At 57.9% G+C, this 22,229-nt stretch overlaps 1 protein-coding gene across 3 annotated transcripts in view; it reads right to left on the reverse strand.

Moving 5' to 3' along the window:
• SCUBE1 (signal peptide, CUB domain and EGF like domain containing 1) overlaps positions 1–22,229 on the reverse strand; it is a gene marked incomplete at both ends in the record, with an annotated part of 130,615 nt that overhangs the window by 11,594 nt on the left and 96,792 nt on the right. For all 3 annotated transcript variants that reach the window (XM_082850199.1, XM_082850201.1, XM_082850200.1), the window contains 8 exons: positions 1,439–1,642; positions 2,360–2,497; positions 3,284–3,400; positions 4,387–4,491; positions 4,852–4,971; positions 14,634–14,756; positions 16,261–16,377; positions 18,863–18,985. In XM_082850199.1, coding sequence (XP_082706325.1) covers positions 1,439–1,642; positions 2,360–2,497; positions 3,284–3,400; positions 4,387–4,491; positions 4,852–4,971; positions 14,634–14,756; positions 16,261–16,377; positions 18,863–18,985 — 1,047 coding nt within the window. The remainder of the gene's footprint in view (positions 1–1,438; positions 1,643–2,359; positions 2,498–3,283; positions 3,401–4,386; positions 4,492–4,851; positions 4,972–14,633; positions 14,757–16,260; positions 16,378–18,862; positions 18,986–22,229) is intronic.

Here is a 22,229-nt window from a genome sequence, read left to right on the forward strand (position 1 = left end):
AGATGAAGGATTCTGGAGACAGGACCACTAAACACAACACAGAGAGGAAAGGGATGCTGTCGGAAGAGTTGGAATTTAGCAGGTGATGTAAAGGCACACAAGCGCGCCACACGCACGGGAAAGCATGACGGCGCGAATGCTGTCAGACATCGCAGTGGGGGGATCTGCGTGAAGAAAATACGCAAGTTCTTTGTTCTGTCTGGCAGTGTTTCTGAAAGTTTGAAATGGTTTCAAAATAAGTGATTAAAAATAAAAGAATGACATCCCCGAGTCCCTCCCCCTCCCCCCTTGCGGGAAAACGGCGCTGTGCCCACTCCACCGCCCCTCCCCCCACTCCTAAATCCCACCTCCTCTCCAGCGGCTCCCAGCTTGTGTCTCCGGCCCAGGCTACACTCTGTGCTCCAGATCTGTGGCTCCAACCTAGTCAGCGCCTTCACCAGGACGACTCAACGAGCGTCTCAGACTAACAAGGACAGCTGGGACCCCCGCCTCCGCCAGACCCCTCCCCCAAGTTTCTACCAGATCTGAAACAATGCCATCTCTGCCCAAGTGGCCAGAACCCTTGGAGTTGTCCTTGAAGCCTCCTCCCTCACCTCCCTCTCCAAAGCGTGCTCTCAATTTCTCTCTTCCTTGTCCGCCTCTCCTGCTGCCCCTGGTTCCAGGCTCTACCATCTCTGGCTAGGTCTCCGCTCTGCTGCCGCCCCCCACTTGGCCTTCCCACGGCAGAGGACGAATGAGGCTGCTGCCAGCTCAGCGCGGGCTAGTACTTCCCAGCGCGCCCAGGGCAGCACTGGGGCCAGCAAGCCCTCATCTGGCCTGTGGGTACGCTCACCCGGTGGCTGCCTGCCTTCTCTCCCACGTAACCATCAACCCCACTAGAACCAGGACTCTGTCAAGTTCACCTCTGAGCCACCGGGGGCTGTCTCTAAACCCGTCGCCTCTGGATGGGGGCCGGTCAGGTCCCCAGCCTCGTTCACTGGACCTGGCCGCCCTGCCCACGGCCCCTGCAGTGGCCTGGCCTTCCCTGCGCCTGGCAGCACCACCCCCGCCCCGCCGGGGGGCCCTCAGCCTCCCGGGCATCTTCACTCTGCTCCCCCTCTGCCCTCAGCTCCCACACGCCTCCGCTGGGAAGGCTTGTCGAGCCACATGGACTGGTCCCATGCCCCTCACACCCCTCGGCTGGGGCCTTGCTGTCCCGCCCCTCCTCAGGACCGCGGGCAGGGTCACACGTACACTCGGTCCCGGCGCCAGGGGAACGCTCTTTAATGCCAGCCGTCATGTCTAAGTGCCGCGGCGCTTCTCCCCGGCAGGCCTCCTTGTCTCCCCGTCCTGGCCTGACGTGTCTGTCTCCCGTGGGCTCTTTACCTGGGCCCACACGGAAGGAAGGACAGGGAAAGTCCGCAGGGCGACACTGGAGTGGCTGAGGGCAGGGACTCACCGCATTTGCCGTCCTGCAGCACCTGGCCTGTGCCACACGTCCCCTGGCCCTCCAGGGCCTTGGCCGGCCGCTGGGCCACCTCGTACTCAGTGCCTGCGACCTGGACGGAGAAGTGCTGCCGGCTGACGGACTTGCGCAGAGTCTTGACGGCGGCCTGCAGGCTCTGCTCCACTCGCCTCCGCACGCACTCGGCCTCGCAGGTGTCTGCAGGGGCGGGCGAGACCCGAGCTCACGACCCCCTGCCCCGCCGCTGCGAGCCGTCTCTCCGCCAGGCTGCCCTGCTAGGCGCTGCGCTGGGCCGCGCCTCTGCTCAGAGCCTTCCCGCAGCGGCCCCGGGCCGAGGCGCCCTTGCTGCGAATGTCTGCCAGCAGGAGACTGAGGCTGCAGGAGACCGAGGCTCCGAGAGGCATGAGCCGCTCAAGGGCGCCGCAGCAGGTCTGAGTAGAAGCCCGGCCTCTGCCACTGCAACACGTCCCCTGCCCAGGGCACAGCTCACCTCAGCTCTCACTTACAGCCCAGAGGGAACTGCTGGTGTGAAACACGAGCCAGCATCCCACAAGGCCCCTGCTGGAACCTGGCAAAGACAGGTCCTTGGCCCAACGGTCCAAGCCTGGGGAGGCTGCAGGCATGCGCCCTTCCAGGCCCTGGTGAGGGCGTGGAGCAGTGGGGAGAGGCGTGTGGCTGTTACTGCGGGCCCCAGCCCCGCTCCTCTCGCGGCCCCGGGCCTCCTCTTCCACCCTGGGCTGGGTAGCTGCTCTGAGGGCCCGGCCCTGAGCCCTGCCAGGTGCCCCGCCTGCCTGGCTGGCCTCCATCTCCGGTAGCCGTGGCTTGGGCGGGAGCCTGGCTTCATGCCCAGCAGACCTCCCAGTCCTCTGTCCTCGCTGAGGCCCTCAGCACCTCCTGCAGGGACTCCTCACCCACCTGAGGCCTCTTCCATCTTTGTCTCAACCTCGAACTCTGCAGTGATGTGGGTCACCTCCTTGGATGGGGACTTTCGGCCACGGTGTCTCTTCTTGGAGGAGTCACACTTGAGGGTCACAAAGGTCACGTGGCAGTTTTCTGGACAAGGAAGGGGCCACTGTGGCAAAGGTGGCACGGGGCGGGGAGCACGGTCCTACCTCACCCTGCACACAGACTGCTGGTGGCCAGGGTCCCGCCCTGCCTAAGAGTTCATGTGCAGACGGGGAAACTGAGGCTGGAGAAGGCCAGGTCTCAGGAGGGGCCGGGCAGGCTGAGCCAGGCCCTGCACCCAGCCCTCCCGAGGCCATCACACCGCCGCACGTGAGGCACTTTGCGTATCTTCCTTAGCAAAGCCGTGCGGCTCCAGCTCGGGGCCGCTCGGCCCAGGTTAGGCCTGCTGGGTGCCGAGCTTTGTCAGGTTTGAGGAGGAACCCTAAGGTGTTCGGGAATCTTCGCGGAAACAGAGCGGGCATGCGTTCCTCCTGGTCCGTTCCCCCAGGCTCTCCCCCAGGCTGCAACACCCTTCTGGGCCACCCTCATTCTAGAGAGAGCCGCTGAGTGAGCCCGGCGTTCCTCCTGTTTGGACACGACTACGCTGCGCGGAAAGCCCTTGCTCTGGGGGAGCCCATTTAACCCTGAGTGAGGCGGGCCGATGGACCCTAGGGATGCTTTTCCACTCAAATGCTGGCTTTCTTCCCCAGGGACACCACCACTGTCTATGGTCCACCAGGTGTGGCTCCTGGGGCTAAGGGACCACGGTGGTGAGGACGAAGAGAGGCCCCTACCCATGGAAACCCAGTCCCGCTGGACCCTGGGCTCCCAGCCCCCAGGCCTGGGGACCTCCCGCCGCCCCCCGTGTGGGCGGTGCCAGGGCGGCCCACTCACCCAGCAGCAGCTGCCTCAGGGCCTCCTTTGCCGGCTCCCGGCTTCGGGGCCGGAGGTGGCACTTGGCATCTCGAATCTTGAACCGGGCCTTCTGCCTGATGAGGGTGGCAGGGGCACCTGGGGAAAGTCCAAATCCCCCCAGGTGGCGGCCTCTCCCTTGGGCAGGGAGGTGGTGGGGCCGGGGGCTGCGGAGGGAGTGCCTGAGCGTGAGGGGGCTGCCAGGGGGACAAACCCACTGGGAGCCGTGGGTGGGGACCTCTGCCGCCTTGTTTCTCTCCCCGAAAAAGGTGCAAGGGTGGACGGTGGGGTCCTGCTCGCCCCAGGGGCCATCCAGCCAGCGGTCGGTGGAGGAGGAAGGGCAAGCCTCCTGCCCTCTCCCCCATCACCAGAGCTACTTTATGCGCTGGTGCTTTCAGGAAAAGGGGCAGCACGGACGAGAGAGGGAAGCAAGGAAGGGAAGGGGATTTGCAGTGATACAGATGCCAGAGCCCTGATTCCTTCCAAGAGCAGAGCAGACCCCTGGACCAAAGAATCCTATAGTCACAGAAGCTTAGGATTACATCATGTACGTATTAAGCACATCACTGAATCCAGCCTCTTGAATAGGAGAAGCTGCGGAAGCACAACCTCCTGCGGGCAGGGGAGCTGGCTGTGTCCCAAAGTGCGTGCGAGTGTGCGTGCCTCCAGTGTTCCTGGGGGGCGGTGGGACGGGTGGGTGGTCTCCCAGGGGAGCTCTGACTCTGGGAGTTTTTAGAACCTTGTGGCCGCAGCAGATGTGACTCCCTTCACTGAAATGGAATCTGAGATCCATAGACCACTTTAGGGAGCACTTCAGGGTCACTAAACCACTCTGGAACCGTGGCCCTGAGCCGGAAGGGCCCTTCCGTGGTCCACTGCCCTTGGGCTGGGACTCAGCTTACAGCCTGCTTGCTTCTGGGTCCTGGCCCTGCTCTTAGCTCCCTGGCACCCTGAGCCATACTGGGCAGGCCCCAGGCCAGGAGGCCTTCCCTGGGCCATGCCCCTCTGTCTCCCCCTGGCCTGGTGCTGGACGGAAAGTCAAGGGGTTCCGCAGGTGCGTGCGGCGTGGACAGGCCAGGGACTACCTGAGCAGCTGGGCCCGGTGCTGGAGCCGGTGCTGTTGCGTTTCTGTAGCATCTTGCCCTGGAGGCCCGGGACACCGCAGCTCAGGCTGTAGCTGTCGTCTGAGTCTGTAGAGAGGCCAGGGCTGAGGTGGGCCTGGGTGCCCCCCCTTCCAGCACCCGTACATCCTGGGGGCCTCGGAGGGGTCACTGAATGCAACGAAGGTCAGGACTGACCCTCACGTCAGTCTGTTTCTGCTACACGACTGCAGCCTAAGTGGCTGGGCAGGAATGCGTCCGCTGCACTTTTGAGAAGGACACTGCGGCCCCCACAGAACCGGACAGCTGCCCAGGGTCACTCAGTGACCAGGGCTGGGGGTCCTCATTCCTAGGTTGGGCTCCTCTCCTGGAGAACAGCAGGGAGCAGAGGCTGGACCCCAGGGAAGGGAGCCCCGCCCCCACGCCATCCCGGGGACAGCCTTGGGTTACCTGGCAGGAAGAGTGTGCGGGCCAGGCAGGACAGGGAGCAGATTTCCACACCGCCCACCTTGCCGCAGGACAGCTGGGCCTGGGGTGAGGCCTTGGCCCGAGAAAGGCACTTGCCCGTCTCTGAGGAGAAGGAAGACACAAGAGGGGCTTGAGGGGTCAGGGGTGGCCTTCTGGAGCCGGCAGGGCCCCCGAGCATGGACCAACAGGAACTCCCACCACACGTCCGTCCCCTGGCCAGACCGTCTTGGTGGGAGGGGGCTGGGAGATGGCAGGGTCCACATCCGTTTGGACGTAGGGGGACGCTGGGCCCAGGGAGCGGTTTGCTCCCTTCTCCCTCCAACACCAGTCCAGGCTCTCTGTGAGAAGGTCCACTCCCTGTGCCCCGATCCAAGGGCAGGGCTGGATCCTCCAGAGCAGGTGTCCCTGCCCATCTGGGGAAAGGAATGGCTGCAAATGGCCATGGGCTTCTTGGCAGTGACCAAGCACGGGAGGGTCACCGGGAAGCCCTCTCTGGGGCAGCCCCCAGACACATCCATTAGGTGTTTGACGATGTCCAGAACTGAGCTCTTCAGAGTTTCTCATGTGGAGTCGTCCCAGGGAACAGGCTGAAACAGGGGACTTACAGCTGGAATAAGCAATTGCAGTAGGGGAACTGCCAGCCTGGATGATCTTAAACATGTGGCTGAACATTTTCAAGGAAGCGTCTTAAAAGGACACAATCTAGAAATGAAAACAAACTCATGGCCCTCCAGATGAAACATCTGGCCCCCAAACAAACTCAAGACCAAAAGGCCTTTGTTCCCAAAGGACCAAGAAACTATGAACGAAAACACCTGCAGATCATACAAACCAAAAGGGCCCCTGAAGAACCCGTGTTCTCACTGGTTAAGAAACAGAAGGACAGCCATCCCCAACCTTCCAAGGGAGACGTGAGCCCCCAGCAGTTCCCTGTACTTCCTCTGACTTCCTAGAGGGGATTGTCTGCAACTACAGATGGACAGCACAGCTTTCCTGTGCGCGCCCGGCCCTGCACGTGCCCGCACGTCCTTGTGAGGACATGGGGTATGCAGAGCACTGACGCGTCTTTCCCGGAGCCATTTCTCAGGGCTTTGTTGACAGCGAGCACCTTCTAGGGATGAGGTAACATCTCCCTGCAGACAAGAGCAGCCTGGCTTCCGTTCACTACAAAAGCGAGGGGTGAGTTTCCCAAGCTGGGCGTCCTTCAGCCGGGATGCAAATTTCCTGTCTGCGCGTCCTCCTGGGTGGACGGGACCTGGGGGGCTGCTGGCTGTGCTGTGAGTTACGAGGCTCTTGGACTCGGACCCGGGGGTCCCACGAGTCCTGCTGGTGCCCACGGAACAGGGGCAAGCTAGCTTACTCAGCTCGCATGCAGAGGAGATCTGACTCTCCGCTGTGTAAACCAGCCATCTTACCACCTTAGGACATCGAAGCCCTCAGAGAAAAGGGTAAAGTCGCCTAAAAAGCAAGAGGGAAGGCAAATCGGCTGGCAGTAAGGAAAAAAAGGGGAAAAAAGTACATTTGCCTTATTGTAAGCATACCTGGTTGTGAGAGAATATGCAAGAAGATGAGAAGAAGCAAATTTGAAAAGGGTCAGGGATTTGTAAAAGGCTTGAGGGGACATGAACTTGATTTGCTTTGGTTTATTAAAACCACTCAAGTAAAAACCATAATTCAAAAGGAGTCACGTACCACAAAGTTCATTGCAGCTCTATTTACAACAGCCAGGACACGGAAGCAACCTAAGCGCCCATCGACAGATGAATGGATAAAGAAGATGTGGCACATATACACAATGGAATATTACTCAGCCATAAAAGGAAACGAAATTGAGTTATTTGTAGTGAGGTGGATGGACCTAGAGTCTGACATCCAGAGTGAAGTAAGTCAGAAAGAGAAAAACAAATACCATATGCTAACACATATACATGGAATCTAAAGAAAAAAAAAAATCGTCATGATGAACCTAGGAGCAGGACGGGAATAGAGACGCAGACTTACTAGAGAATGGACTTGAGGACACGGGGAGGGGGAAGGGTAAGCTGGGAAAAGGTGAGAGAGTGGCATGGACATACATACGCTACCAAATGTGAAATAGATAGCTAGTGGGAAGCAGCCGCAAAGCACAGGGAGATCAGCTCGGTGCTTTGTGACCACCTGGAGGGGTGGGATAGGGAGGGTGGGAGGGAGGGGATATGGGGATATATGTATATGTATAGCTGATTCACTTTGTTACAAAGCAGAAACTAACACACCCTTGTAAACTAATTATACTCCAGTAAAGATGTTCAAAAAAAAAGAAAGAAAAAAACCCCACTCAGGTAGCGGGACTTTCTAACAACCCTCAGTTCTTCCCCGAGTTCCAGCCTGTAGCTGCTCCTCTGGGATCATTACCAGAAAACAAGCCCCCTTTCTCTAGGTCAAAGGCCCTGCACGTATTGTGGGGAGGGATCTCCTCTGCAAACGGAAGCACCAGCTAAAATGCACCTACGGCGTTATTGTTAGAAGTCTCAGAAGATTCTCCTACACGTGATTCAGATGACAGCCGATGGGAACCTTAATATACCTCTATTATGTACGATCAAAAAACCGAATCCTTGGGGCAAAGTTTCCACGACATCAGCAGGACGATTGGAGGAGAGCCCAGGAAGAGTCCAGACTGAATCCTCCCTGATTGCCAGAAATCATTTTTTTTTTTGGTATCAACACGCAAAGGTTAGGCCAGGCTCTCAGGGGACAGACTCAACAACTCGGGGAGCATCCGTGACCAAGGCTTGTCCTTCCTGCCTCAGAACAAGCACAGCCTTGGACAAAGTAGTTGAAACGTCTTCAGATCTTGTACCAGAAGCACGTTTCAATCTGAGGGTACCACATGCAGTACGATCCCTCCTGTGACCTGAAAACACCCAGGACTTTTTCTGCTTGTCAGTGAGCTAATCATGGTGTCTGGCTCCTTTCTCTTTCTCATACTACCGTCGAGCAACTCTCCTACCCCTTCCTCTTGTGGTTTTTTTTTTTTTGGCCGCACCACGTGGCTTTTGGGGTCTTAGTTCGTGGACCAGTGATTGAACCCGGGCCACAGTCATGAAAGTGCCGAGTCCTAACCATTGGACCGCCGGGGAATCCCCTCTCCTACCCCTTCCTGAAGGAGGGACTCGTCTCTGTACTTCAGAAGTGTTCATATCCAGAACAGATCTTTTGGATGCTCTACACCAAATCCCAACTTAATATTGTTGTTTTTTTTTTTTTTTGCGGTACGCGGGCCTCTCACTGTTGTGCGACAATAGCTAGATCAATCTTGAAATATGCAAAACAAAGTAGGAGGACTCACGTTTTATGATTTAAAAACACTATAAAGCTACAGTGGTGTATAGGTATGAGGACAAACAAATAGATCAACGGGACAGAACTGAGAGTCCAGAGACAAATGCATACATTTACGGCCAACTGATTTCACGAGGACGTGAAGATAATTCTATGGGGAAAAGGAATGGATTTTCTTCAACAAATGATGCTGTGACACTTGAAGAACCACATGCAAAAGAATGAAGGTGGACCCCTGTCTCACACATATAAAATTAATTCAAAATGGATCAAAGACCTAAATGTAAGAGCTAAAAATATAAAGCTCTTAGAAGAAAACAGGTGTTATCTTTGGGAACTTAGATTAGGCAATGAACAGTTTCTTAGAAGTGACATAAAAAACACAGGCAACCAAAGGAAAAAAGAGATAAACTGAACTTTACGAAAATTAAAAACTTTTGTGATTCAAAAGATACCATCAAGAAAGTGAAAAGACAGCTCACAGGATGAGAAAACAATCTTTGCAAATCTTATGTCTAATAAGGGACTTGTATCGAAAACATATAAAGAATTCTTACACCTGAATCATAAAGACAAAGAACCCAATCAAACAATGGGCAAAGGATCTGAATAGACATTTCTCCAAAGAAGACACACAAATGGCCAACAAATACATGAAAAGATACTCAACGTTATTAGCCATCAGGGAATTACAAATACAAACCACAATGAGATACCATTTTACACCCAGTGAGGTGACTATAATCAGAAAGTCAGCTAATAGCAAGTGCTGGTGATGCTGTGGAGAAGCGGGAGCGCTCACACACTGCTGGAGGGAGTGGAAAATCCTGCAGCCACTTTGGAAAATAGCCTGGCAGTTCCTCGAAATTTAAACACAGAGTTACCATATGACCCAGCGATTCCACCCCTAGGTATATACCCAAGAAAACTGTAAACATACGTTCATACAGAAATTTGCCCATGAATATTCATAACAGCATTATTCATAATAGCCAAAAACTGGCCACTACCCAAACGTCCATCGACTGATGAGTGGATAAACAAAATGCAGTATAACCGTACAGTGGAATGTAACTCAGCAATAAAGAGGGATGAAGCACTGACACATGCTACAACGTGGGTGAACCTTGAAAACATTACGCTAAATGAAATGTCAGTCACAGAAGGCCACACGTCGCATTCCACTTACATGAAATGTCCGGAGTAGGTGAATTCATAAAAGACAAAAGTCGATTATGGTTGCCTAGGACTGGGGGGCTTGAGGGAAAATGGGGAGTGACTGCACGGGGTTTCTTTGGGGAGTAATGAAAATGCTCTAAAGTGGATTGTGGTTGCACAACTCTGTGATTATACTAAAACACACTGAATTGTACACTAAATGGGTGAATTTTATGGCACGTGATTATATCTCAAAAAAGCTGTTAATAAGAGCAAAAAACAAAAAGAAGACAGACAGGAGGCTTCCCTGGTGGCACAGGGGTTTAGAATCCGCCTGCCAACGCAGGGGACACGGGTTCCAGCCCTGGTCCGGGAAGATCCCACGTGCCGCGGAGCAACTAAGCCCGTGCGCCGCAACTACTGAGCCTGCGCTCTAGAGCCTGCGAGCCACAACTACTGAAGCCCGTGTGCCTAGAGCCCGTGCTCCGCACCGCAACAAAGAGTAGCCCCCGCTTGCCACAACTAGAGAGAAACCACACGCAGCAACGAAGACCCAACACAGCCAAAAAAAAAAAAAAAAAAAAAAATAGTACTTTAAAAAAAAAAAAAAGGAAGAGAGATAGTACCAGGCTGGACAGGCAAGAATCCTCCAGGCCGGAATCAAGCCCGGAGGGGCTCCAGTTGGCTCCAGGGCCGCACCCGTGGCTCTCTCTAGCATGTTAAATTGCTCAAAATAAAAGGTAAACATGCACATGAGCGGAAGCAGTCAACCTTAGAACGCTTTGAAAACAGAGAGGTTTCCTGCCCATAACGGGAGCACAGAGGCCCACAGCGGCAGAGGTGCAAGTCGGTGGCAATGTTTCCGGATCATCATGTGAAACAGGCTGCTCTGGCCGAAGTCCTGGGGCAAGGACAGAGGGGCCCAAGGGTTCCATCACACACACACACTGTTTGGCTTCCTACTCTGTAAAGAAGCGGGGGGAGCAAGTTGTAAGAGGCATGAGGACGATGCCTGGTGAAGCCAGAGCGGCCTCCTGGGACCACCAGACCACCTCACTCAGACGTTTGCTAACATCTTTCCTAAGACAACCCATCCTTGCAGGGACAAACTGGTGGTGACATTAGACAACGTTGGTGAGAAGCTTTTCCAGGGTGGCAGAGGAAATGGCCAGTTCGTGGTGTGGCTGTGACCTTCAGAATCCTGGGTAAAGGGTAAAGATGGGACATGCGCTGGAACCAAGCCCTAAGGGACACTTTGAGCGCGTCCAGATGGATTTCATGGGTTATAATTACGCTCTAGTAATAGTATGTTTACTTTCTGGATGAACTGAAGCAGGCTCTTGTTGAAAAAAATAACAGCACTCATAGGAGCTAAAATATTATTAGATTTTGTACTCCTTATTTGGGATATTCCAACTTATTTACTTAGTAACATACAGACACATTTTACTGGGAGAGTTATTCATGAATTACTCAGAAATACCACAGTCTTTATTACCCCTAATTTTTCTTAAGAAACAAAAATGAATTTTTCAGAACTTACTGTAAAGTCACCACTTACAGATTTTTTATTTTATAAATTTATTTATTTTAGGCTGTGTTGGGTCCTCATTGCTGTGCACGGGCTTTCTCTAGTTGTGGCGAGGGGGGGGCTACTGTTTGTTGCGGTGCGTGGGCTTCTCATTGCAGTGGCTTCTCTTGCTGCGGAGCATGGGCTCTAGGCACGCGGGCTTCAGTAGTTGTGGCATGTGGGCTCAGTAGTTGTGGCTCACGGGCTTAGTTACTCCATGGCATGTGGGATCTTCCCGGACCAGGGCTCAAACCCGTGTCCCCTGCATTGGCAGGCGGATTCTTAATCACTGAGCCACCAGGGAAGCCCTAGAGGTCTTAAACTGAGGTTTTTCAGAGAACCCCCAAAAGCAGACAGTTCACAGAAATTGACTGTTACCCGAGATTCTCAGAACCGGCTGACGGCTACACGGAATAGAGAGCTTGTGCCTAAGACCACTGGAATAAATTCTCCTAGATGTCTGTAACCACTGATTTCCACACGCTGTTTTGCAAACCTTTGCTCTTCATTCTTCGGATCACATTTTCCCATCTTATGCATTTAAGGTTGTACACTTCTGCTTTACCCTATCATGTTTCCCTTACAAATAACTCACCTAGATCTAGGCCTTACTAGTGATAGCCACCATCCTGATTCTTTTTTTTTTTTTTTAAATAAATTTATTTATTTATTTTTGGCTGCGTTGGGTCTTTGTTGCTGCACGCAGGCTTTCTCTAGTTGCGGCGAGTGGGGGCTACTCTTTGTTGCCGTGTGCGGGCTTCTCATTGTGGTGGCTTCTCTTGCTGCAGAGCACGGGCTCTAGGCACGTGGGCTTCAATACTTGTGGCACTCGGGCTTCAGTAGTTGTGGCACGCAGGCTCAGTAGTTGTGGCTCACGGGCTCTAGAGCGCAGGTTCAGTAGCTGTGGTGCACAGGTTTAGTTGCCCCGGCATGTGGGATCTTCCCGGACCAGGGCTCGAACCCGTGTCCCCTGCATTGGCAGGTGGATTCTTAACCACTGCGCCACCAGGGAAGCCCCTACCATCCTGATTCTTTAAATCAGTTCTCCCAAGCTATCGCTAGGGAAGCCAACATTTAGAAATGTTATAAAGTATGTTACACGGACGTAATTATGATCGTCTTTGTAGGCGATACATAAAGAAGGAAAATGCCCTCCCATCAGGAGAGACCAGTTCAGCTGCCTTGCAATGTGTCTGACTGTTCGTCACAACACCACCCACAGACAATACACGTACAGCTCCACTGAGGCTGACCCCGTGTCTCACATGGACATCTGATTCATGGGTGCCACCCCAGGACCTCAGCTAACTGCCCTGTGGGTCTCTGAGACTGTAACAAGTCAACGACTCCCCAGTACCCTCGGTGAACGATGCCTCCTTGCAAAGCGTCTAACGGTAGAACACTTTCTGAGGGCCATAATGATACCTGGTGAAGCAGACGGTGGAGGCTCTTGGCCCCAACCAGAGGGACTGGACAGCTTTAGCGGTCATCAAACATGTGTCCCTCACTTAGGGTGATAGAGCGAATAATACAGCCTAGGGCATGGCGTGGGGGGCAGGACAAAGCGCTCTGCCTGCCTAGTGCAGGTAGTTATAGACAATAGTATGACCTTGGATCTCCTGGGCAACCAGGGCAGTTTGTGGCCCTGCCGGTACTTCATTCGGAACCTGGATTCACAGTACAGGTGAGGTGGAACTGTCTACTTCGAGGCTACATGAGAGAGCAACCTGCATACTGTGGACTTAGGGAGCAGGTGGGGCCGGTTTTCCTGGTCAGCCCTGGGAACCCTTAAGTCATGCTTCTAGAGGGCCTTCCTTCCAGCACCTTCTAGTAATACCTGCAGTCACACTTGTCTGTCTCATCCTTCCATATCTACTGTCTAGAGTATCAACTGCTTTCGCGTATAGTCCCAGCAAATGGCTCAGAGACAAAAACGGGATAAAACCTCCCCGACTGACTGTGACCTGACGGTCAGACCTCCACCGATGACCCTTCGTGGAGGCTGGTTTGGTGGCAGTGCTGAAGATCTGGACAAGCCCTGGTGGCCTCTCCTGCAGCTCTGACTGAGGAGGGACGACCAAAAAGGGGACTGAGAATTAACAAACAAACAAAGAAACATGTCCTCATATCCCTAGAGAAAGCCTGTACCCGATAGCTCTGGTCAGCAGTAAATACCAGACCTCACATGACCCTAATGATCACTGGACACACCTCGGAAAGCCCATCGAAGGGCGTGGGCGTGGAAAGTCAGCCAGCTCTGGGCCTGTTCACTCAGCGATCAGGCTTCTGAGGCTGGTGTGAGCCCCGTCTCCCTCAGCGCCCCGCAAAGACATGCTGCTGAGACTGACGTCACCTGCCTTTAACCAGCACAACTCCGCACGAGCTCTTCCCCCAAACTCTAGGCAAAACCAGCGGTTTGCTTTGCTCAACCAGACTGCCGGAGCAGCAGAGCAATTCTCGCGCAAGTAAGCAATAAATGCAGCTGTCTGACCTCGGGTGACTAAGTGACGGTATCCATTCTCTGATACTTTCATTCATTCCTTCAACAAATCCTTCACGGAGTGTCTATGGCTGCTGGGCCTGTTCTAGGTGCTGGGGACACAGCAGTGAACAAGACAGGCAAGGAATACCTGCTCGGGTGTGCAGAGTGTATGTGCAGCGAGGACAGACCGACAACACCCCGCGGCAGCCAGTGGCTGCGATGGGAGGAGACGAGCGTGGGACAGCCAAGAGGCGGAGGGCGCGCAGAGGGGGGCCGGCTGCTGCTCCAGGTGTGTGGTCAGGAAGCCCCCCACCCCAAGCAGACCCCTGCAGGGAGTGACGAGTCCTCTAGGCTAAGAGAAGAGCCTGAGCGTGGCTATGTTGAGGTCGGGGGGCTGCACCTGTGAGGTCAGGGAGGCTGGCACGGGGTGGGTGGGGGTGAGGGCGGAGGGCAAGCAGGCCGGGCTGTAGCAGCCTTTGGGTCATTCCAGGAACCCAGACTTTGCTTCTGCACGACGAGGACTCCCTGGAGGGCTCTGAGCCGAGAGAGATGAACTCTTAGATCTAGAAGGCTTACTCTTGCGGCCCTGGGGATGCTGGAGCACGGCGGGGCAAGGACCTGAGAGCCGTTCCTGGGACCCAGTACAGGCCTGGCACACAGCAGGTGGTCAGTATGTGTTTATGGAACCAGTGAACGTGGACCGTCCGGCACTCAGCCGAGAGGTGCCCCAAGGCCCCAGAGCCCAGCAGCAGAGGGCGCATGAGCCCTTAGCGCTCTAGGAGGCCCGCCCCTTGCCAGGCCAGTGGCAGGTGTACAAAGACCCAGGCGCTCCCCAGTCCAGGCTCTGCTGCTGCTGCACCCCGTGTAACCACCCCTCCCCTCCCACCAGCTTCCTTGGCAGGACAAGGGGGGCTGGGGCTACTGAGGCCTCCGCGCTCTGCGGCTTCTGAGTGTCAGCTCCTCCTGAGTCCACAGCTCTGGCTGCACACGCTGACCCCCAGGTCTCCACCTCCATGCTCCCCGTGCCCCCGCCCCAAGCCGTTTCTGCGCCTCCAAGCGTGCTCTCCCCGCTGCATCCCCTCTTATTCTGTCAGCCCTCATCCCCATCAGCCGTATCCCAGCAGCAGAGAGCACCTGCCCAGGAGCCCCAGCCATCCAGGCACCAGGGGAGGTGCTGGCACCCAGGCCCTTCTCAGGGGTGCTCGCGATGGCTCGCCCCAGGGCACTCACCCACGCAGTCCTTCCGGTTCCAGTGGAGACGCCTCCCCGGGGGGCAGACGCATTCGTAGCTGCCCTTGGTGTTGACACAGCCCTGGTCGCAGCTCCCGTTGTTCATGCTGCACTCGTCCACATCTGGAAGCACAGGTAGGCGTAAGGGCAGGAGGGGGGGCTGGACGGTCCAGCCGAGGCCACACCCTTGGGGCTGGCAGGGCAGGACCCACCCAGGACAGGAGGGCCGAGAATCCCCTGACCCTGACGCCAGCCTGATACTGTCACTGGATGCAGACATGTGGTTGCACACGACACACACACGAGCTTGGACACACACAGGGTTCCCGCAGACACCAACACACATCCGCCCCTCCAGGAACCTCAGTGGTTTGCTGAACTTGGGCAGCTGAGCCCAGACTTGGGGGAGGGCAGAGAAATGGCACAAAATAAAGCTGCAGTCAGGTCTTGTGGGGCCGGAATGATCAGCATTGGCCCCGGGGTCCTGAGGCCATATCTCACTGTGGGACTTTGGACGTGCCCTTCCCAGCCAGTTTCCCTCCTGCACAACAGGCACCTGGGCACAGGAAGTCTCCCCTGAGGCCCTACCTTCTTTTGGGCCAAAGACCTGTGTGCAGAAGCTGGTGCCCAGGTTTTTGGGAGTCCCTCCAGAAGAATCTGCAGCTCACCCCACGAGCCACGCCCCTAACACCAGCTGTGCCTGAGCCCACCTAAACTTCACAGCTGCCCAGCAGGGGAAGTGTGGCTACCACCAGGTCAAAGGAAAGGGAGAGACACCAGGGACCTCAGGGCCATTCTTGACACCCCCGCCAGCTTCACCCCCCAAGCCTGTACATCCCCATGTCCCATCATCCGTGGCACCTAAAGGCATCTAGAACCTTCCCTCTCTCCACATCCCTCCCCACCCTGCCCAGGCTCCAGTAGCTCTCACTCCCATGCCTGGAGCCGTGTCCCCACTGGTGCCCTGGGTTCCACTCTCCTAAACACGTGGCAGCTGGAGGGATCTCCTTACATGAACTTGAGCCCGTCACATCCCTGCATAAACCCTCCAATGGCTTCTCATCGCACTGGGAGTAAAGCCACAAGTCCCCTGGGGCTCACGAAGCCCTGTGTCCCCTCTGTGTGCACCTCCCACCGTGTGCCCCTTCCCTCATGGGACTCTGGCCCCACTGGCTGCCTCTCGGTCCCTCGGTGCTCCCTCTGCCTCAGTGCTTTTGCACACGCTGGCCCCTCTGGCACGCTTCCCCCACCATGACCCGAACGCTCCTCCTTTAGGAGCCCCCCATTGTCCCCACCCTCTGCCCTTCTCTGTTGTTACCCCCTCCACTGGAATGAACTGTTTGTGGGATCCTCTGTGCAGCCATCCTCCCTTCCGTACTGGGGTTTCCCAGAAACTGCTGTTTCCAGGCCCGCGTCCACAGCCTGGCTGAGGCCTGGCACCCAGTGGGTGCTTGCTGCCCCTCCCCCCACCCTCCCGCCTTACCCTTGGCTGACCCCTCTGCCCACCAGTCCCTCCCAGGCCGGTCAGAGTCAAGGTCAAGGTTGGGGTGTGGGGTGCAGTGCAGGTGGCCGTGCGGCCGGGCGCGTGCCTCTGGGGGGAGGTGGCCCTGGCGGGCGAGCTGCAGACCTCCGCAGTGGGTTGTCCCATAGAGTGTGTAGCCGCGGCGGCACAGGCACTGGAAGCTGCCCGGGGAGTTGATGCAGATGTGGTCACAGGTCCGCTCGAAGGAGCACTCGTCGATGTCTGTGTGGCCACAGGGAGACAAAATGTGGGAGGAGGTTCAGGGTGTGGTGGGTGGCACGGGCTGCCCCTCGCTCAGTCACTCAACAGACCTCTGTGCCCGACAGTCCTGGGGCCCCAGGCCCAGCGCACAGCCGACGCACAGCAAACGTCAGACTTCGTGTCGCTGCCCAATTTTCCATTCTGTCTCCATTAGCCTCATGTGTCTGGGTGAGAAGCTGCCTCACATCTTTTCTGGAGGTGGGCAGGGTAGAAATATTTTGAGTAGAAGGGATTATTACGAATCCCTGCCATTTTGATATCTCCCATTCCAGTGGGATTAGGGTAGGTATTTAATCCACACCCGCAGGAAACCAACGGGCTTGCCTGGGGAAGGGGCTGAACTGGGACATGAAAACAGACCACTTGACTGCCAACCAAAGTGTGTTCCCCCATCACCCCAAGATGTCTCTGGAGAAAATGGGGAAAACAGCACAGACAGAAAGGGGGATGGGGGTAGGGATGATGCCTCCCATGAGGAATAACAAAGTAGCCTTGATAGTATGTGACACTTGATTCTGACCACCCTGGCAGCCAGGGTAAAAAGGGAACGAGGGAGGGCCACAGACTGCTTGCTGCTGGAAAGGAGGAAATGAACTACGTGTTTGCAGGAGACCAAACTATCCTGGCCGTAAGTTCTGAGCAGGGTGGCCCCCATGGGACAGCTGATGGGGGTCCCGAGGGCAAGGCAGACACTGACCTGCCTCTCCTTGGGCACTGCAGCTGGAATCTGTTCTTTGAATACATTTGCTCACGTGCCTACAGACGCACTCATAGCATGTGTGTTTGTAATAACACGAGCACGAGGAAGGAATCACTGCGAATGCTCAAAGGAAGATGTGATTCCTCCCGGGGGTGGATCTGGGAAGATCTCCTGGTGCTGTGGCTCCTGGGCTAGACCCTGAAGTATGGGGCTAGCCCGGAATGAAGGAATGAGAGTGGGGGAAGGGCACTCCGGGCAAAGGCTGGGAGGTGACAGCACTGGATCCTCAGGGATTGTGTGGAGCTCAGGGGGGCTGGGGAGGTGTCTGGGGTCCCCATCCCAAGGGCCCTGCGTGCCTGCTGGAGCTGGGGACCCAGGGGCTGTGCTGGAGCAGGGGTGGGCCGGAGCCCCAGGGCCTTGCAGATCTGAGTCAGGAAGAGGGGGGAGGAGACTCAGCCAGAGCCCGGAGCAGTCCAGCCATCGCCTCCTCGGCGGCCGCAGCTGCCCGCCCCTCTCCCACTCCTCCGCGGCCGCTGCTGCCCGCCCCTCTCCCAGGGCAGCTGGGGGTGCAAAGCTGAGGGCCCTCCCTCAGCCCTCACAGAACGCGGCGAGGCAGACGGAGAGACAAAGCCAAAGTGCAGAGGAGCTTTGATCGGAGCCCGGACAGGTGCCGTGCTCCCAGCGGGCCCCTGTGCCCGGAGAGGAAGACAGGGCCAGGTCGCCCGAGCAGCGAGGCGGAGGCCGAGCCCAGGGAGGGGAAGCGACGGGCTCAGGTCACGTGCTGAGCCCCAGGACAGGCTGGCCCTGGACCCTCCCTTACCAGCCTCTGCTCTCGCCTTCCTCGGGGCCCTCAGGGCCTCGCGCTGCCCCAGGCCGGCCTCTGAGCACCGCTACGAGGCAGATGCTGCAACCGCAAGCCAGATGCGGCCCGGTGCAGGGACCTCGTGGAGATGAAACGACGGGACGGCAACAGGGTAACAGCGATGGAGCTGAGCCGGCCCCCCACCCCCCCAGCCCCACCCTCTGCGCGTATCCCCGAAGCCGGCTCCTTCTCAATGGCCTCATCTAGCTCCACGGGGCTCCTTCTGGTTCCTCACACCCCCTCAGCCCAACAGCGCCACTTCCTGGTCGGGTTTGCCTCCCTGGCTCCTCCTGGAAGATGCCTATTCATCCTTCAAGCACTTCCCCAGTGTCCCCTCCCCCAAAGCCTTCCCTGACCCGTCTCTCCACTGCCCATCCTCTGGGCTCTCACTGCATCCAGGATGTCTGCGGGACTTGTCCCGGGCTATGATGCTTGGCTTCTGCCCAGGTCTCTCTTCCCATTACCCCTGCTCCTGGCAGGTGCCCAGGGACCCTGAGGAAGGGCTGCTGGAGCACGCCTGCCACGTGCTACAGCTTCCACCAGGTGGCAGCATCCACCTGGTCTCTGAAGCCACTGACGGTGGCCTGGGAGGCCCCTCTGGAGGGAGGAGCCGGCACCACCTGGGACACGGGCCGACCCCTCCCTGGGCCTCAGGTCCCCTCTATATCAGGGAGAGGTGGGGCTGGATGGCTTCTCAGGGCCCCTAGAATCACAAAGGACGGGAAGACAGGAGGGCAAGCGCACAGGCTAGGGACACAAAAACTACCCCCGGCCCCTCAGGCCCGGCCCGGCCGGCGGACAAGCCCACCCCAGGCTCGCCTACCCTCCTGGGAGCCTGTGTGGCCTGAGAGGGGCGGGACCCCACGAGGACCAGGGCGGCTCACCTTGGCACGTCCGCTCGTCCGTCAGCAGCTTGTACCCCTTCCGGCAGCCGCACTCGAAGCTGCCCACGGTGTTGCGGCAGAAGTGGTCGCAGCCTCCGCTGTTGACCAGGCACTCGTTGATGTCTGCGGAGCCGGGCGGCAGGACGAGGCGAAGAGAGTGGGCTGGGCTGCGCTGCCCGGGCCGCCTCGGGTCCCCCGGCCGAGCCCAGGAAGGGGGGCTGGCTCACAGCCGTGGGGGGTGGGAGGACGGGAGACACCGCTGCCCCCAGGACCTGGCGAGCCTGGCGTTTGTGCACCGAAGGGAGGGAACTGGTGTCTGCGGTGCCGGGACGCTCCCACGCCCTTTCATCCCCGGGGAGGTGCCAGGGAGGCGGGGAGGCCGGGAGCAGGGGGCTGCTTCCCGGAGGCTGTGACTCTGGGCTGGGCGAGCTACTGGACCCCTAGGGCCTCGGCTCCCTGTCTGTTAAAATAAGGATCAGAGGCGCCCCTACGTGGAAGGACATCACGAGGATGAAATGAAATAACATCCCTAAGGCGCCGGTGCTCAGCCAGGGCCCAAACAACTCTTTACAAAGTAGCTTTATTGCTCCTGCTTTACTGACGGGGAGACTGGGCCGGGAGGGTAACTGGCTCCAGGTGCCGCGGCTGGTGGCGGGAACGGGCGCTCCTGGGCCGCCTCCCTTCCCCGCCTGGTTCCTGCCGCTCCCCCTTCCCCATGCCTGCAGGTGAGTTTGAGCTGTTTCTTCACTGGGCGTGTCACGAGTTGCGGCTGCACCCTGAAGGCCCCCCAAGCACCCCCGCCGGTGGGCCTCGGCTTGCACACCTCTAGTGATGGGAGCTCCTTCCCTCACGAGCTCCCCCCCCCATGAGCTCCCTCCCACCCTCCTTGGCCTGCTCCCCTGGGCTTGTTCCCCGGGCTCCCGGTCCATCTGGCAGACTGAGCTGTCAGAGACCCTGTCCCTGAGGTACCTTTTCTCACTCCGAAGTTCCTCTTGGGCTCCGGCTCCCGGGCCCCCCACGCTGGTCACCCCCCGCCGGCCCCCCAGACCTAGCCCAGCAATTGGGAACAGAAGTAGGAGATGACGTCCAGGAAGGTGTCCCCACCCTGACTGGAGGAGGGCACAAAAGGAAGCGGTGAAAGAGGCATCCCCCCGCCCCCGGCAGAGAGAGGACTTTCTGTGCTGGTCACTGGCCACATCTTAACAGAGCTGCTGACTCAGACTCCAGCACCCGCTGAGCCTGGCCTGAGTGTGAGGCCCGGACACCCCTGTCCCGTGTAACTGGCACGGCCAGTTGTCAAGGTCAATCTGTCCCCATTTCCCCGAGCCCCGCGGAGGAGACTTGGTCCTATTCCAAAGACTCCGGTCTCAGGCGCAGCCTCTCCCACGCTGCTCCCAGCTCCTTTCCTCAGATCGAACAGGCTGGACTTGACACCTGCTGAAAAGTCCTACGGCAGCACCCCCACAGAATGCTCTTCACCCCAACAAACCCCCAAACGTCAGGAGAACGGCGGGGGCGTTAAAGAGAGCAGGGCTGAGACCCCTGGGTGGGTGGGCAACTCTCGGAGCCTTTGCGAGGGGAACGGGCACAGAGAGTCGGGCAGGAGCAGACCCAGAGCTGCTTTCCTGCGGAGGCCCGGGGGGGGCTGGGCTCTGGGGAACACAGGACACTCGGGGTGTGCCCGCCACCTCCTTGCCCTCGGCCAGCCTCCCCGAGGTCCCTCTGCCCCAAGGACCCATTCTGTTTGCGTATGCTGACGATTTTGGTGCCAGGAAGATGGGAAGGGCGGGGAATCCGAGGTGGCCCCACTAAGGGAGGCCGCTAGGGCGTGTGTGGCCCTGGCTCTGCCTCTCACGGGCTGGGCCTTCACCTCTCTGCACACAGGAGGTGGTCTACGTGTGCACCAAAATGACGGCTAAAAACAGAGACCGCTCAGCACTGCGAACTCTGCACGCGCTCCGAAGCCTGTGTTTCAGGAACAAAGCGGCCTCAGGATGAGCCCACGCCCCAGAGGAAGTAGGAGGACCCTCTGGGGGTCACGGCACCTGCTGGGCGGGCATCACCTCGTGCTGGCGACCAGGCCAAGCACTTTCTGGCAAGGTCTCGTGTGATGGTCAAAACAACCCGAGGCCAGATCTCCCACTTTCCGGGGGAGGTCACAGCTCCACGCAGGAGGCCGACTTGAGCCCAGCCCCAGGTGTCTCCAGAGACGGCCCCGCCAGTGCGGCACGCTGGCCCTGCGGCCTTCAGAGGAAGCAGACCTCGAGTGCAGCGAGGGCCTGTCCAGGACAGAGGCTGGGGCTCTCCGTCGCCCCCTCCCCCGGGGGTTACAGGAAGACAGGGGAGATTCTGGCTAAAAGCCTCTGACAGAAGAGCGGAGGGCCCGCTCAGCTCCGTGACCCTGGGCAGGGCAAGGCCCCTCTCTGAGCCTCAGGCTCCCCATCTGCAAACTGGGCTGCTAGCAGGTACCTGTCCAGCATCATTCACTACGACTGAACGTGCAGATGGGACTCGCCTCCTCGGGAATGCCTCAGGCCTCTGGAACCCCCAATCCCATCCCCTACCCCACCTGGGCCTGTCGGCTCAGGGCTCGCCTCCTCGGGAATGCCTCAGGCCTCTGGAACCCCCTAATCCCATCCCCTACCCCATCTGGGCCTGTCGGCTCAGGGGCTGTCATGGCAGCTAGACAGGAGGTGCGAGGCGCTGTTCGCTTGAGGCCCAAGCTGGTGTAGCGGGCTGCCTGGGGGTCAGAGTCGGGGAGGCCCCGTCCCAGGCTCTAGCCTCAGCTGTAGTGAGGGGCCAGTGGGCTCGCACAGCCCCTCGGCTTTCATTCTGATGAGCCTCTGCCCCCTTTCCACCTCCCACCCTTCCAAGATCCCCCTCCTTCTCTACTGTGCTCCCACCGGGCCCCACCAGCGGCCAGCAGTCCCCTACCTGGTTACAGAGGCTCACGGTCTCCCCTCCACACCCTGGCCCAGCCCGGCGGCCCTGCCCTCCTCTTCTCTGCACGCTTGGATCCTGTCTCGGCAGCCCTCACCCCACCCTGCCTGGGGAACAAGCACCCCCTGGAAAGCCTTCCCTGACGTTCTCTCCAGAGTTAGCTGCTCCCTTGGGAGCAGCTCCCTTGGGACCTGCCTTCAGCGGGATGACAGACGGGGCACCTGGCTCCCACCTGGAGCCCCAGGGCCCAGCATGAGGCCTGCACAGAAGGATGGGGCACTGAACGAATGGATGAATGAATGAGTGAATAAGCGAGTCGGGGGGCTGAGAGGTTAGTGGAACATTCGATGCGTCACCCAATGTTTGAACATCAGTGTGTGTTGGGGGGAAAGGTGTGGGGTGAGCTATGGGAGCACACAGTAGGTTG

Source organism: Leucopleurus acutus, assembly GCF_964270905.1.
Source record: "Leucopleurus acutus genome assembly, chromosome: 11".
NCBI lineage: Eukaryota > Metazoa > Chordata > Mammalia > Artiodactyla > Delphinidae > Leucopleurus > Leucopleurus acutus.